General features: G+C 46.8%; 1 protein-coding gene across 2 annotated transcripts in view; it reads right to left on the reverse strand.

Moving 5' to 3' along the window:
- The window catches only part of igf1ra (insulin-like growth factor 1a receptor), a 255113-nt gene that overhangs the window by 12634 nt on the left and 225254 nt on the right, over positions 1-17225 (reverse strand). For both annotated transcript variants that reach the window (XM_048617169.1, XM_048617170.1), the window contains 6 exons: positions 15102-15379; positions 14565-14707; positions 10767-10929; positions 3669-3774; positions 1701-1771; positions 277-506 (listed from right to left, as the gene is read on the reverse strand). In XM_048617169.1, coding sequence (XP_048473126.1) covers positions 277-506; positions 1701-1771; positions 3669-3774; positions 10767-10929; positions 14565-14707; positions 15102-15379 — 991 coding nt within the window. The remainder of the gene's footprint in view (positions 1-276; positions 507-1700; positions 1772-3668; positions 3775-10766; positions 10930-14564; positions 14708-15101; positions 15380-17225) is intronic.

Consider the following 17225-nt stretch of genomic DNA (forward strand, 5'->3'; position numbering starts at 1 on the left):
CCCAGTACTGTACCCCAGTGTTATACAGTGACAGACTTGTTCCCCCCGGTACTGTACCCCTGTGTTATGCAGTGACAGACTCGTTTTCCCCCTCCCCCTGCCCCCAGCCCCAGTACTGTACCCCTACGTTATACACTGACAAATCTGTCTGCACCTGTGCTGTACTTTAGTGTTATACGGTTCCTGATTTAACCAAAATTGGAATACACTGCCTCCATAATACTGCAGGGTCCAGGGGAGAAATGCTCTTTAGAATCTCTGTCTCTTTATACGTACCACATGATGACAATTGAACTCTTTCATCACCGACGCTTCGTTGAGGAACTCGATTCGTTCGCGCATCGTGGCTGACTCATTGACAGTTTTGATTGCCACTCTAGTCTCCGGATCGCCTTTCACCACACCCTTGGCAACGCCCTCGTAAACCATCCCAAAGGAGCCTTGTCCCAACTCACGGGTCATGGTGATCTTCTCGCGTGGGACCTCCCACTCATCTGGCACGTACACTGTGTAAAATAACAAAGACACTTCACTGAAAAGGGCCCAATGAAACACTGGAATCACACCTTGCAGCAAGGGTTCTTGTGCCCAACGTGGCTGTGTTAGGCTTTCGAAAGAGCGACCCTCCTATCTCCTTGCGTACCTCTGCACCTTTGTAAGCATTCACCCAATTCGTTTCTCAACACTCAATCCATCTTGCCTCTCAAGTATCATGAGAACATCAACTGTTTGAAAGCATCCATCTAGTTCCCTAATGTCTTGTAGGGACAGAAACCTGCTTCCTTACCTGGTCTGGTCCTACATGTGGCTCCAGACTCACAGCTATGTAGATGACTCTTAGCTGCCCCTGAAATATCCGAGCAGGCCACTCTGGGGCCACAAATGCAGGCCTTGCCAGCGATGTGCACATCCCATGCAAACAGTGAACAAATAAAAACTGCCTCAAATCATCGCAACTCTCAGTCTAAAACAGAACCTCTCACCTCCCCTCTGTTTCTATTGCCAACATCTTTCATCTCTGGTTACCATCCCTTCTGTCAGTATAAACAGGGTCCTCCTACTTAATCCACAAGAGTCAAGTCTGAACATTGCTATTAAAGCTTCCTTTAGCCTTATCTGATTGGAAGGAAACCTACTGAACAGACGAAAGTAGACTCTCTCTTGGCACTCCTGCAAATTTCATAAAAGCTACTCCATCCTTTCTGGACCTCACTTCAAATACACAGTCAAGTTTGGGCACCATAGAAGTAGGGAGGACATCAGTGCCCATTGGCCCATGTGATGCACAATTAATTCAGGTGTCTAAGTGGGCAGAGGGTAAGCCCGGGGATGTGGAGACCGAAATAGCCTGGCGAACAGCATGAGGAACAAGCCTGGGTGAGTCAAATGCATTACTCCTGCAAAAGCAAAGCATCCTAGACGTTACAAATCCAAAGTACAAACAAGAAGGCCAAAAGGCCAGGCAACCTCTATGGAGGGAGAGAGTGTGTTCAGGTTTTCGGGTTAGTCGATGCTGCCTTGTGGCCTCCCCCAATCCCCGCAACTGCTGCCTCATCCCCCCCCCCCCCCCCCCCCCCCCCCACCCACACCACCCACACCCACACCCACACCCACACCCACACACCCACACCACCCACGGCCACCAAGCCTCTGCTCATTCAAGGCGAGCGGTGTAATTTTAGATTTTGCCCAATACTCACTGTCAGCAGCACTGAAATACTCTGGGTTCACAGAGGCATACAGGACTCCGTTTGGAAGTCTGTCACTATTTCTGCACGAGAGAGAGAGAGAGATGTGTTAACAAACCCACAGCCAATATCACAACGTCAAATATTTTTACACTGGAAGACGCCAGGCAATGCCCAACAAGAGATTCCTTCACTGATAACTAAACCCTTGGAATGGGAAAACCTCCCTTTGATCTTTGGAAATTACTGATCCAAATTGATTAGGTAAAGAGGCAAGAATGGTATCTGAAGATCCTCAGCTGACTGGCAGGGTGCCACTTCCCACGGCTCCACAAAGAATAGATGCCACCTTCAAACAGGCAACATACATGTCGTGTACAAGACTGATTCCATAAACACGGAATACCTTCCCTGGGTTGGGAATGTCATCAACTCCTTTGGTGCACGTTAAAATGATATAAAGTACGGACAGATGAGCATCTGATCCTGCCCCGGCTGGATTATCAAAATATGAAGTAGTTATTTCCAATAATGTCCAGGGATGTGCAGGTTGGGTAGCCATGGCAGGGTTACAGTAATACGATGCGGGGAGCGAGGGGATGATCCTCGGTGTGGACTCGATAGAATGCTACCGCACTGTAGGGATTCTGTGATTCTATGGAAAGAGGAAGGAAGTAGAGCCTTTGAATCATTTTTTAAAAAAAGGGCGTGGCTCAGTGGTTAGCACTGCTCCCTCACAGCGCCAGGGAGCCGGGTTCAATCCCCGCCTCGGGCTGTGTGGAGTTTGCATGTCCTCCCCGTGTCTGCGTGGGTTTCCTCCAGGTGCTCCGGTCTCCTCTCACAGTCCAAAGATGTGCAGGCTAGGGTGGATTGGCCATGCTAAATTGCCTGTAGTGTTCAGGGATGTGCAGGCTAGGTGGGTTAGCCATGGGACATGCAGGGTTACAGGGATAAGGTAGGGGAGTGGGTCTGGCTGGGATGCTCTTCAGTGTGGACTTGAAGGGCTGAATGGCCTGGTTCCACACTGTAGGAATTCTACGAAAGGTAACAATCAGCCCGTTCACCTTAACTGTATGGAAAATGACCGCTGTGTTAATGGTATCTACCATAACAGCACCACGGGTGCTCTACAGACAAACAATGCTTCAGAGATAGTAACTCCTAATCGTTGCATTTACTGCACGTGCGCCCATCAGAAGCTGCTGGCAGTTTTAAATAGGAATGGCAGCGTGCGTTTCGCTGTGATCACCCTCACAAATTCTGGGCCCATTTAAATCACCATTTTCTTGGAGCAGACAATGAGGAAATAACGGGCTGGTGGACTATTACTGGAGGTGCTCTGTGCTAGAATGGAAACAGTGCAGGAGAAGCTTGGCCAAACAGTGGATCATCAATGCGCACACTGCAGGTTTGTTCCGATTAGCTGGTATGCAACACTAGGCACAGCTCTGTTCCAGCGGAGACAGGACAAGGTAGCTGGGCAGGAAGATGCAGGGGAGTCAGAGAAGGACACACAGAAGGGTCATAGAGCTATACAGCCGGGAAACAGACTCTTCAGTCCAACTTGTCCATTCTGACCAGATATCCTAAATTAATCTAGTCCCATTTGCCAGCATTTGGCCCATATCCTTCTAAACCCTTCCTATTCATTTACCCATCCAGATGCCTTTTAAATGTTGTAATTGTACCAGCCTCCCCCACTTCCCCTGGCAGCTCATTCCATACACGCACCACCCTCTGTGTGAAAATAGTTGCCCCTTAGGTCCCTTTTAAATCTTTCCCCACTCACCTTAAACCCACGCCCCCTAGTTTTGGACTCCCTTGGCTATTCACCCTGTCCATGCCCCTCATGATTTTATAAACCTCTGTAAGGTTACCCCTCAGCGCCTGACACTCCAGGGAAAATATCACTCCCTGATTTAGACCAAAGCCAAAAACGGCAACTAAACACTGTCAAGGTAACAACATGATGGGTCTTACCTCTTCTTGTTGAAGAAATACAGCATTAACACCAGACTAATTATCACCAACATCACCGCAATGGGTAAAGCAATAACCAGCTGCATAAGATTATCAGGTCCAGGTGCTGTTGAGACAGTTTGAAGAAGAAGAAATATTAAGGTTTCTTGGTTTATCTCCTCTCCGACACAAGACAGACAATGCCTTCGATAATCAGCCACGATTTTACTCAAGCGACATCCTGCCAACTGCAATCCCATCTCGTTAACTCACAGGGTCTGAGAACTGTAGACATTCACCCCTTCCCCAACTTTCCCATCCTGCTACAATCAAAGGGCTTTCAACCTCTCAATTTAATTTTACAACATTTCACCTCATTACATCTTACTCTTTCCAAAGCCATCGCCTTGTGTTTTTGATTCATTCATTCGAGGCATGTGGGTGTTATTGGCTGGGCCCAGCATTTATTGCCCGTCCCTAGTTGCCCATTTAGGTGGTGGTGGGAACTACCTTCTTGAACCATTGCAGTCCATGTCGGGTAGTAGACCCACAATGCCATTAGTGAAGGAATTCCAGAATTTTGACCCAATTTCGCTGAAAAACAGCGATGTATTTCCAAGTCGGGATGACGAATGGCTTGGAGGGAAATTTGCAGGTGGAAGCGTTACCATAAATCTGCTGCCCTTTACCTTCAAGATGGTACTGGCTGAGAGTTGGGAAAGTGCTTTCTAAGGAGCCTTGGTGAACTTCTGCAGCGCATCTTGTACACACTAGTGCTACTGACCATCAGTAGTGGAGGGAATAGATGCTTATGGTTGTGGTGCCAATCAAGTTAGTTGCTTTGTCCAGGAGGGTGTCAAGCTTCTTGAGTGTTGTCATCCAGGCAAGTGGGGAGTTTGGAACTGAGTTATTCACTGCAGTATTCCTAGCCTTTGACCTGCTCTTGTAGCCACTGTATTTATGTTGCTAGTCCAGTTCAATTTCTGGTCAATAGTAACCTTCAGGATATGGACAGTATTGGATTCATGGAATGTCGAGGTGTAAATGGTTATGTTCTCTCTTATTGCAAGTGGTCATCGCTTGGCATTTATGTGATGTAAATGTTATTTGCCCTTTTTCAGCCCAAGCCTGGATATTGTCCAGGTCTTGCTGCATTTGGACATGGACTGTTTTAGTTTCTGAGGAGTTGTAAATGGTGCTGAACATTGTGCAATCAACAGCGAACATTCCCATTTCTGACCTTATGATGCAGGGAAGGTTATTGATGAAGCAGCTGAAGATGGTTGGCTCTAGAAAACTACCCTGAGGAACTCCTGCAGAGATGTCCTGGAGCTGAGATGACTGACCTTCAACAACCACAACCAGCTTCTTTTGAGCCCAGTATGACTCTAACAAATGGACAATTTTGTCTGATTCCCATTATTTTTGTTACGTTTTATCCCAGCTTTGTAAAGGTTCCTTGGAATAATACCCGATCATATTCTGCCTTGATGCCATGTGCATTTGCTTTCACCTCTGCAGTCTGGACTTCTTCTAAAGCTCCAGAAAATAGCACCTCATCATTCCCAGGTGGGGCCTCTATCGCTTCCCTTTGCAGAGCTGTAATATTTGCACGTCTAAAACCTGGGTCAAGAGAAACCTGCACAGAGGAATCAATCCTACAACACGTCCCAAGATTATAATGCATTTATGTGAAATGCTTTTGCACCTCATTTAAAAAAGAGTGATCATTCATTGCCCATCTTCAATTTTAGCTTCTTGTGACCACACTGCAAAATTGAGGGATTCCTTATTGGCTTTTACATGATCGATATCATTACAGATCAACATTGCTTAAAACAGAAACAGAATTTGCTGGAGCAACTCAGCAGGAGTGACAGCATCTGTGTGAAGAAAGCAGAATTAATGTTTCAAATCCAGCAACTTAGTTCTGACCAAGAGCTTCTCCAATAATTTCTGTTTCTGTTCAGATTTCCCAGAATCTACAGGGTTCTTTGTTTTATCCTTAAAATAGAATGAGAGCCAAGCTGACAATCACAAAAGACTCTCTTAGGAAAAGATGTATCAAGTTCTTTGCTCCTGTACATTGTTTATTTCTCTGGTAACGCATTCACAATATTCTGATCTGTACCAGTGCGCAATGCCAAAGGGCAACCACAAATAACTACACTTTGAGCAGTTTGCCAGGCCTCTTCAGAGGACAGTCTGGTGAAGCGTTGGGGAGGCAGTGGTATTATCACTGGACTAGTAATCCAGAAACCCCAGTCTAACGCTCTGTGAACATGGGTTCAAATCCCACCGTGGCAGGTGGTGAAATCTGAATTCAATAAAATTCAGAATTAAAAGCTCGCTTAATGGCGACCACTTGTTGACTGTTGTAAAAAAAAACTGGTTTAGTAATGCCCTTTTTGGGAAGGAAATCTGCTATCTGTACCCAGTCTGGTAATTAAGGATAGGCTATAGGTGGATTGGCCAAGTTAAATAGTCCATTGTGTTCAGGGATATGTAGGGGGATGGGTCTGGGTGAGATGTTCTTTGGAGGGTTGGTTTGGACTCAATGGGCTGAATGGCCTGCTTCCACATTGTAGAGATTATATGAATAAGTGCTGGCCTAGCCAACGATGCCCACATCCCATGAACAAATTTTTTGAAAAGTTGTAAGTTTGTGACGCTGACTGAGTTACAAAGACCCAGATTGGTTTAGAATGTCAGGTTTTCACCTAGAACAAACAAAAGATCAAATGTCTTTTATTACAACAACTGTACGTAATATTCACTGCTACCAGTGCTTATTCTGCTTTCCAAACTGAACTCAAAATCTCAACATGGTGTGGCAGCATTGGAGCTCACATCCTCTGGATTGTTAGAGTGGGTTTCTGAGCTCTGTCTCTTTGAGTCTCTGGATTAGGAATCAAAATTTGGAAGCGATACATTTCTGTACCCTACAATAATAATCAGAACCCACGCTGAAGGCACCCCAAACTCTTGTTGGGGGTAAGGTTCGATAGGTGCCAGCAGACCTCTAGTGCCCAGCCTGGGGGGGGCCATGCAGCAGCTGTCGGGCTGGTCAACCATGAGGTGCAGCACGATCGAGGTGGTGAAAGAAATGGTGTTTCAGGGGATGGCTTCAACATTGGAGGACAATTGATGACCCGCTCCAACCGGTGAGTCTGGGTCACGATCAGGGGCAGGGGGCTTTGTGGATTTTTCTCCTTCCTTGGCTCGGGTACTGAGTGCAGCACTGTCCACAACCCTGGGCGAGCCCAGCTCTGAGACCAAGAAGCCCCTGTAACTTCTCTCACTGGAGTTCACAGTGAGGTCACCATTTATTCTGAATTCCAATCATACTCTAAAGTGACCAATCAAAAGAGAAATCGCAGCAATGGCCAAAACAAAGATTATAAATAACTGGGCTGAAAGAGATTCAAGCTCACTCCAGCTGTGGTACGACCACACAAAGCCTAAAGTTTGCTTTATATCTCCAATGGTCTCTCTTTCTTTCCGAGCTTGAAGCTTTAAGACCAGAAATGCTACATTTGCTTACTTTTCCACATCGAAACAGTTGCAGATGCCTCCTCCTTCAGCAGCCAGTCAAACCGACTGATGCAAAACACATCAACTGGAGTTTGTGTGAACCAGCCCCATTGGGGCTCCCCATTCTCCCGGCTCCACATCGCAGTGTAATCTGATATTGTGAGAGACTGGTGACATTTGCTGTCCACCGAGCCAAGATACAACACAGGCAATAACAACAACACATCAGAGCTGTACAGCGCAATAGAAATCCACCCTTAAATGGGGAAACTGAAGTGACCTGGCCTTGAAATAACCAACTGACAAAAAAAAAACTCCTCATCCAGCTACTAGCTAGCAACAGGAGGCAGCCATTCTGCCCTTTAAGCCTGCTCCTCTTTTCTATCAAATCTTTTTTCTCAAAATACAAGTATTTTACTTTTCAGGTCCAAATTTCTTAGGTGACAAGTGCTAAACATGTGGAGGATTCACACTTTCAGTTGTATGGATGTGTCCTGTCTGACGTGTAATAACCAGCCAGCCTGTGAATTCTGCTTTCAATAAGGATCAAACAAAAATTTGGCATCTTTATCCTTCCTGTCCCTCTCCAAATGATTGTGGGAAGTCACAGCAGCCTTGATCAAATGGGACAAACCCTCCAGAAGCTTTGGAGCAGGCCCTTTAGACTTTAGTGACAGTAAGAACTACCGATGCTGGAGTCTGAGATAACACAGTGTGGAGCTGGAGGAACACAGCAGGCCAGGCAGCATCAGAGGCGGGTCCCTGAAGAAAGGTCCCCACCCAAAACGTCAACTTTCCTGCTCCTCTGATGCTGCCTGACCTGCCGTGTTCCTCCAGCTCTACACTGTGTTACTTTTAGACTTTAGTCTTGCTCCCAGTAACAAAACACACATGGGCAACACCATGGGAATCCCTCAGGGGGTCACAATCTGTGACGGGGGCAGATCCTTCTCTGCTAGCTTGTAAATATGTTCTTTTAAAATGATGAGATGCGAGCTCGAGCCAGGTGAACACTGAGGGTAAGGTAAAGTTGACTGGAACAAGCGCTGTTGGCAGTAAGCATGTGACCCATGGCAGTGACAGAAATTAATTGTATCTACTCACGTTGGCTGTGTTCCCCTTAAGATCCTTGCCGAGCAAGAAAAAAACACAATCAAGTCTCGAGAACTTTCCCAAGACTCAACAGCTTTTTGAGGGAGGGTGTTGTAGATTTACACTACCTTTTGTGTTCAAAACAGAACCCCAGCCTCCTCAAAAGTCTGGAGATCATACACCACTACAGGACTTGTGGGAAAAGGGAGAAAAGGCCATTGTCTAAGGCCTGCCCATCAGTGTACATGGAGATAAACATACAAAGTGCAGGAGAAACTCAGTGGATCTGTGGAGAGAAAAACAGTTAACATTTCGAGTCCAATATAACCCAGTTCTGAAGACCATAAGATATAGGAGGAGAATTAGGCTATTCGGCCCATCGAGTCTGCTCTGCCATTTGACCCTGGCTGATATGTTTCACAGTGCCATTCTCCTGCCTTCTCCCAGTAACCTTTGACCACATGACAAATCAAGAAAACCATCTCTGTCCTAAAGACAGTCAATTACTTGGCCTCCACAGTCTTCTGCAATAATGAGTTTCACAGATTCGCCACCCTCTGGCTGAAGAAATTCCTCCTCATTTCAGTTCTGAAGGGTGACCCTTTCACTCTGAGGCTGTATCCTTGGGTCCTTGTCCCTTGTATTAATGGAAACATCTTCTCCACATTTATTTTATCCAAGCCTCTCAACATTCTGCAAGTTTCATTCAGACTCAATGGGCCAAATGGCCTGCTTCCACACTGTAGGAATTCTATTCTACGGATTAAGATCCACAGCAACGTGGTTCATAGTTAACTGCCCTCTGGGCAATTAGGGATGGTAATAAATGCTGGCCTGGCCAGCAACGCCCACATCCTGTGATTGAATATTAAAAGCATTCAACATTACCGTGATTTCAAGACTTGAAGTTGACTTGTTTTCACTGATGTGACACATCTCAGATGAAAAGTCAGGATGATACAATTATTCCTGGTACTTAGTGGACTGACTGGTGATCTCTTGGGAATTGTACCTTTCCCATAGTCACACTGCTCCTTTGGGGAATAGTGCGACGAGGCTCAAGGATTTGCAGGTCAGTGAACTGACTGAGAGTCTACAATGTCAAAATTCTAAGCGTGGCTGAAACAACTGGCAACAGGCTGAGTGTTCTACCGGGTAGGAGGTCCCGCAACAGTCAGTCAACATTCATAGAACACCCCCATGTCCATCTGGACCTGAACACTCACAGTCCCAGGGTGGAAATGGTTGGTGGGTGGGGGGGGCGGGAGAGAAAACCATTTGCCCTTTCTCTAAGCAAGGTAACTAGTCCAGGATGGCATTTATTTGTAGGTTCACTAGGAACTCTCCACGCAGGACAAGACTGACTTTCAAGGCATCATTCTGGACTGGATTCAAATTACTTGCAGTCCTCTGCAAAGCAGGAATCAATATTGGACATTGAAACCACCCAAGATGCAAACATTAAATAAAGGAGTTACTCATTTAGACCCCAGTCCCCTGGAATTTCAATGTGACTCATTATGCAGCCGTTTCATTGCTGAGTCAGACAGCTGTGAGTTAAAGTCCCAGTACAGGACTTCAGCACATACTCTAGGCTGATATCTCAGTGTAGCCCTGAAGGAGAGGCTCCAACATCACATCCAAGAAAGAAAAACACAAGATAAACTTAAAATGTAACGAGCTATCTTCCGCACAGAATGCTCAACCAAAGTGCTGCCTGATGGTTCCATTTGCTTAGTTAGAGATCCCAGCACACTACCTCAGGAGGAGCAAGGAGCTCTCTCTCAGGCCGGGGTTAAGATTCCTCCCTTCATTCATAGTCATAGAGTTGCACAGCACAGAAACAGACACTTCAGTCCAACTGGTCCATGCCGATCAGATATCCTAAATTAATCTAGTCCCATTTGCCAGCATTTGGCTCATATCCCTCTAAACCCTTCCTATTCATGTACCCATCCAGATGCCTTTTAAATGTCTTTATTGTACCAGCCTCCACCACCTCTTCTGCCTGCAGTTCATTCCATACACATACGACCCTCTGCGTGAAAAAGTTGCCCCTTGGGTCCTTTTTTAAATCTTGCCCCTCTCACCTTAAACCTATGCCCTCTAGTTTTGGACTCCCCTACCCTGGGGAAAAGACATTTGCTATTCATCCTATCCACGTCCCTCATGATTTTATAAACCTCTATAAGGTCACCCCTCAGCCTCCGTTGCTCCAGGGAAAATAGCCCCAGCCTATTCAGCCTCTCCCTATCGCTCAAACCCTCCAACCCCGGCAACATCCTTGTAAATCTTTTCTGCACTCTGTCAAGTTTTGCAACATCCTTCCTATAGCAGGGAAACCAGAACTGAACATGGCATTCCAAAAGTTGATCTCTTTTTGTTCACAACCGGTTTTAATGTTTTCTCACATCTCAACAGCAGCTGAGCTTGGAAAACTTAGAGGGGGGGGATTTGGAACGGAATATAACAAGAAGTTTGCTCTAGACTTACGCTTTGCCTTTATGTAGAACATCACTGGGTCAGTCCAGGAGCCGTTGCCAGACAGTGAGGTGGCTCGCACCTCCGCAGTGTAATTCCCAGGGCTCAATCGATCCAGTTTACAGCCACCGCTTTGCAGCTTATAATGCTGCCTGGAAACACACTCCTGCTGCATCTGTAGGAAACGACAGGTATTACCGCAAAGGAAGGCCTGGAGGCAGGACAGAATGCAGCAGAGGCACAGAAACATAAACCTGACCGGATGAAAAGCAATATAGAGAGGAACCTTACGCTGCCTGTCATCAGGAAACCTCAACAAGATCAATCAACGGCTCATCACCTTTTACCGTCATACAGTGAGGAAACAGGCCCTTCGGTCCAACTCGTCCATCCCCACTGAAACTAGTCCCCTTTGCCTTCATATCTCTCGAAACCTTCCCTATTCATGCACCTGTTCAAATGTCTTTTAAATGTTGTAACTGTACCCGCTTCTACCACTTCCTCTGGCAGGTCACACCACCCTCTGTATGAAAGAGTTGCCCCTTAGGTCCCTTTTAAATCTTTTCCTTGTCACCTTAAACCTATGCCCTCTAGTTTTGGACTCCCCCACCCTCGGGAAAAGACCTTGGCTTTTCACCCTATCCATGCCCCTCATGATTTTATAAACCTCTATAAGGTCACCCCTCAGCATCCGACACTCCAGAGAAATAAAGTCCCAGCCTCTACTTATAACTCAAACCTTCCATCCCTGGCAACATCCTTGTAAGTCTTTTCTGCACCCTTTCCAGTTTAATGACATTCTTCCTACAGCAGGGCAACCAGAACTGTATGTAGTTCTACATTGCAACTGTCCTGGTCTTAAATCAGTACCACCATGTTGAAATGCTGCTCTCTTGAGTTTGATACTCATTCCAATTCTCCAATTCCCCAAGCTCTACCTCATCCTTGCCTCCTCTCTTTGTTGTCTCCTTTCTTTAATCTCCGACCCTCACCCACAGATCCAAGTCAAGTCCATTGATTTGGGAGCCTGGAGCCTCAACTATTCTTGTTTGGAGAGGGGAGGGAAATAATGTAGAATTCAGGCAAGTGAAAAATATTCACAACTGACCAACAATCACTGCATTGATTTTCTTTTAAATTAAAGGATGATTACTGAGAGCATTTTAACAGTCTTGGAGTAAAATATACTGTAAAATAAGCAAATTTCTTGCCAATTCTCTGGTGAATGTTTAACACCGTCAGTTGAAAGAATTAAATGACAGATAGATAGGAATGAAAGATTAACAGAAAAAGAAAATGATAAAATCATGTTTTCTGGATGACACCAATCAGTAAGACTGCTCAAAGTGTAGTCACTCCTGTTATGTGTGAGGTACTTTATCTGACAGTGAGATCGCACAAGCACAAGCACCCATTTACATCTGCTACTGGACGCATTCACTGTGAGATTGGCACAGTGGCTCCGTGGTTAGTAATACTGCCTCACAGCTCCAGGGACCCCGGTTCGATTCCACCCTTGGGCGACTGTGTGGAGTTAGCACATTCTCGGTGTCTGCGTGGGTTTCCTCCGGGTGCTCCAGTTTCCTCCCACAGTCCAAAGATGTGTAGATTAGGGTGAATTGGCCATGCTAAATTGCCCCATAGTGTCTAGGGATGTGCAGGCTAGGTGGGTTAGCCATTGAAAATGTGGGATTACAGGGAGAGGGTAGAGTGGGTGGGATGCTCTTCGGAGGATCGGTTTGGGCTCATTGGGCCGAATGGCCTGCTTCCCCACTGTAGGGATTCTATGATTCTATGTTGGTTAAGAGTGAAGTGCCTGCTTAGGAACAGAACGGGAAGGAGAATCACCATTTAAAATATCCTCCAAAAGATGGCACCATTGACACTACCGCACTCCCTCAGTGATGCAAAGACAGGACACCCCAGATTATGTCCTGAAATCTCTGGGAAGGGACATTAAACACCAATTGCCTGACTTATAGGCAAAACCACTGTTAACTTACCTCACTACGTTCCAAATGCCAGCTTGGAAACTTAGTTAAGAAAGACAGACACACAATTCCTTTAAACTTGAGCTGCAGTGTACATCAGCCCAACTTGCAACCAGCCCAATCTAATTTTGCATTAAATGGATGAAAAACAGGAAGGTATTGTACAGAAGGGACAAAACCAGAAGTTGCTGGAAAAGCTCAGCAGGTCTGGCAACATCAGTGAATAAAAATCAGAGTTAACGTTTCAGGTCTGAGGAAGGGTCACCAGACCAGAAACATTAACTCTTGACTTTGCTTCACAGATGCTGCCAGAGCTGCTGAGCTTTTCCAACAACTTCTGTCTTTTTTTTCCTGATTTACAGCAGCCGCAGTTCTTTCAGTTTTTATTAAGGTGTCGTATAGCAATGTGCAGCCAATGGGCTGAGTGTGTTTTGTAGTATTATCCTTGGGATGATACAGTATCAGGGAGAGCCAGCTCTGCTCTGACTCAGCACACTGATTAATCATAAACTGCCACTAAGTCAGCATTCTGCTGAGGGACCTTGTTAAGCCGAATGAAAGGACTTTATTGAACCTTTCCGGATACGTCACAAAACAGGAGACATCAAGCCGGTGGACTTAATCCGTGAAGACTGTGCGGAGATGGTACCCAGTCCCCTCTGACCTGGTACGGTGTGAGCTCACTACCTCCACCCTCATCCTGAAATCCTGTAAGTGGGCCCCGACCAACAAGACACCCAGGGCCAGGCCAACTCCCGAAAATTCTGGGCCAATGTTCCTCAAACTGCAATGCCACAGGCATGTCCCGCACACCGTGAAACCAGAACGAGTTACAGACATCATGGATTTCTCTGGTTCAGGAATTTGGAAGATCCGCTGGACCCCAAGGGACTGAACAGAACATAAACCCAGGGTGACATGCTGAGGGGATAGCACTTCGGTCAGCGGCAACTCTACAACGACATACCAGGAATGACCAATACCCTCGCTACCCCCATCTACGCAACTTCACCCATCATCAGACATGATGCCTTGGTGCATCCAGATGCACGGCACAGAGCATCAGATAAATAACTCAAAAATAACACCAATCCAAAATCAGAGATGAACAAAAATGAACAAGGCTGTCAATTCCCCAAGAGGTTCAGGGTGAGTAAGCTTGTCTTTTGAGGAATACTTGATTCTGTTGGGCATATACTCTCTGGATGTATAAGTGGATGGACTGGTTTAATTTTGCCTTTTCTAATTTTGTTTGTGGCAAAGGGGCGTTCCGATTGGAACATAACGAGGTCAGATGCTGTAAGATGTGTTCTCCATGTGAGTGAATCTAGAACCGTAGGACACAGCTTCAAGTTCAAGGGCCCCCCATTTGAGACGGAGATGTGGGGTGGGGGTTTCTTCCCCTTGGGGGAGTCATTAGGCTTTGAAATTTTCCTTCCTGGTGAGCAATGGAGACTGGGTTATTGAATACATTCAAGGCTGAGCTGGAGAGGTTTTTGATCAACAAGTGAGTCAAGGTGGGGACAGAAAGCAAAACAGAATGAAGTCCACAATCATTTCAGACAGAAGAGGTCCGAGGAGACAAATGGCCCCTTCCTGCCCCTATTTATCTCAGGCTGCATCTCCCAACACCACCAAAAGGAGCATCTGGGATGTTCTGCACATGCTCACTTCGAGACATGTTCTGCCAGTTAAAAAAAAAATGGCAGTGCCACAAATAAGCACAAATAAATATAAGCAAACAGGACAGAATGACGCTACTGGCAGGGGCACTAAATGCGCGTGCGTGGCACATCCATCACTGATGCAGCTGCCTTACCTCACTGTCCCCACGGCTGTACCTCACTTCATACATCAGGATCAACCCATTCGGATTCGGTGGCTCCGGCCATTTGAGGTAAACGCTGACTTCGTCGTCCCCGGGCTCCCATGTGACTGGGCCTGGTATGTTATCAGCTTTTTCTGTGAGAGGGGGGCAAGGAAAGAATGTTACCCTCGGCTTTTGGCACACTGTAAATTTACTTTGCTTTCTGTTCAGGCTCTTCGCTGGAACCAGCAAGTGGTAGGTTTCTAGGATTATGTGCAAATGTACCACTGCCAGCTTATCGTCACATGTCAACTCACAAAAGGTCCTGAACCCAGGTCATTTATTCTTTCAGCCCCACAGCTTCCCTTCTCACCACCACCTCTTCCACTGCTAAAACACACACTTACCTGAAACTCATTCAGTATTTGGTATTGCGGTTTGGTTTTTTTCCCTGCAAACCCCTCACACCCCAATCTTTTGCAATTTCAGCCCCTCAGTAAAGCCTCCTGTCGAAGACCAGGTGAACTGCACCGTGGCTACCGTACTCACCTGCTGGCATGGTTCTTGCAAACACAAATGCCGAAACGCTGCAGCCGAGTTTAAGAGCCTCGTGGTTGCATGCGTGAATGTCAACGCGATACGTGGTGAAGTGCCGTAAGTTTGAGATCACCGTTCTGTCCTTGTACCACACTTTGCTCTCGAAGAAGGTGTAGTCAGTCTTCCTTTCCGGGTTGGAACTGTTCCCGTGCCGTTCTGGCGAGGCCGTGTTGTTCACACCCAGGGTGGCGTTCGCTATTCCAAACGTGTCTCTGCGCTTCCGGGAAGGCCTGCAGGGAGAACCATGCAGTCAGGTCAGTCAACTCAGGAGCAAAATGCAAAACCTTCAGGACGCAATGTCCAACAAAACAAGGAGGTATCATGATTCACAACCACCAACTGAACTTTGATCTCAATCTAATCCCAACCATTCTACCATCTAGAAGGACAAGGCAACAGATGCATGGGAACACCATCACATGTACGCTCCCTTCTAAGCTGCACACCATCCTGACTTGGAAATATAATGCTGTTCCTTCACTATCGCTGGGCCAATAATATCGTGGAACTCCCTCCTTAACAGCATTGTGGGTGTCCCTACACAACACAGACTGCAGCAGTTGAAGGAGGGACCTCACCATCACCTTCTCAACTAGAGAGGGCAAGACATGTTGACATGGCCAGCAGAAGCCACATTCTTTGTAAGCATGATCTCCCACCTCCATTAACCGCTCTAGGCCCTAGACTGACCCATCCAGGCATGGTCAACAGAGAAGACGGGAGCAGGTGTGGGCTTGAGCCTGGTCTGCCATTCAATATGATCATGGCTGACCATCGAGCTCAATACCCTAATTTTGCTCTTTCCCCACACCCACAACCCCACGCCTCACACTCCCCTCCCGCCACCCCCCCACCCCCCAAAAATATCGTCTGATCCCTTTAGCTTCAGAGCTGTAGATACAGTTACCTCCTCCTTGAAAACGCCATGTTTCGGCCTCAATGACTTTCTGTGGTAGAGAATTCCACAGGCTCACCTGAAGAAAGTTCCCCTCATTTCAGACCTAAAGGATTTTCTCCTTGTCCTTAAACTATGACCCTGGGGTCTGGACTCCGCTCCCCCCCACCCCTCCCACCCCTCTCACCCCTCTCCCCCCTCCATTGGGAACATCCTTCCTACACTGACCGGAGGTAGAGCTAGACAGAAAACAAATCAGACTCAATTAATGAGTGTCAGCTGTGGCTCAGCAACTTGGCCTCAGGAGTTGGGAGGTTCAAATCCCACAAGGGTCCCAACCCCAGACTAAGACCACCGTCCAGTGCTGTGGGAGTGTTGCATTGGGTGAGGTTCCAGAACAGAAGTTACATGTCTCAGGTGGTTGCAAAGGATCCTGTGTCAGGTTTTCACCCCGGTGTCCAAACCTGATCCCTCATTATTTTATCTGACCATTGTCAAGTTTCTGGCTATGCCTGTGCTGGTTGCCGTGTCTCCTATATTGGCCACAAAGCACTCTGAGGTTATGAAGACACAAATATAAATGCAAAGTCTTAACATTTTTTGAAAAGCTGGACTGGGTGCACTGTAGAACATTTAAACTTATAGAGAGCACTCCAGCCAAGACAAGTCCGATATTCACCCAAGAGCTACAAACACGCATTGGCCAATGAGTATTCCCCAGAGAACTCCCAGGAATTCTGGCTGACAGCTTCCTCTCTGAAAACCTGGCCCCCTCGGAGCTGAGACTGGTTAACTTAGCACAGAGTGGACATTAAAACCCATCATCGACGCCCACAGCCCTCCAGAAAGGCACACAAAACTGAGGCTGGCTGTCTTTGCCACAAAAAAAATTAGAAAAGGCAAAATTAAACAAGTCCATCCAATTATACACCTCTGCTATGCCTCTGGGGTGTATCAGCTGCCCCCGAAGTGAGAATTGGACATAAGAGGAGAAAATAAAAGTCGGCTTTCCTTAAAGGGCTAAGGGTGCAAGAGGGTGGAGGGAGAGGGGAGGATGAGGGTGAGAGGTTGGGGGAACAAGGGGCGAGGGAGCAGGGAATGGAGGAGCGGGTGAGGGGCGAGGGAGCAGGGAATGGAGGAGCGGGTGAGGGGCGAGGGAGCAGGGAATGGAGGAGCGGGTG

Source organism: Rhincodon typus, chromosome 36 (assembly GCF_021869965.1).
Source record: "Rhincodon typus isolate 14 chromosome 36, sRhiTyp1.1, whole genome shotgun sequence".
NCBI lineage: Eukaryota > Metazoa > Chordata > Chondrichthyes > Orectolobiformes > Rhincodontidae > Rhincodon > Rhincodon typus.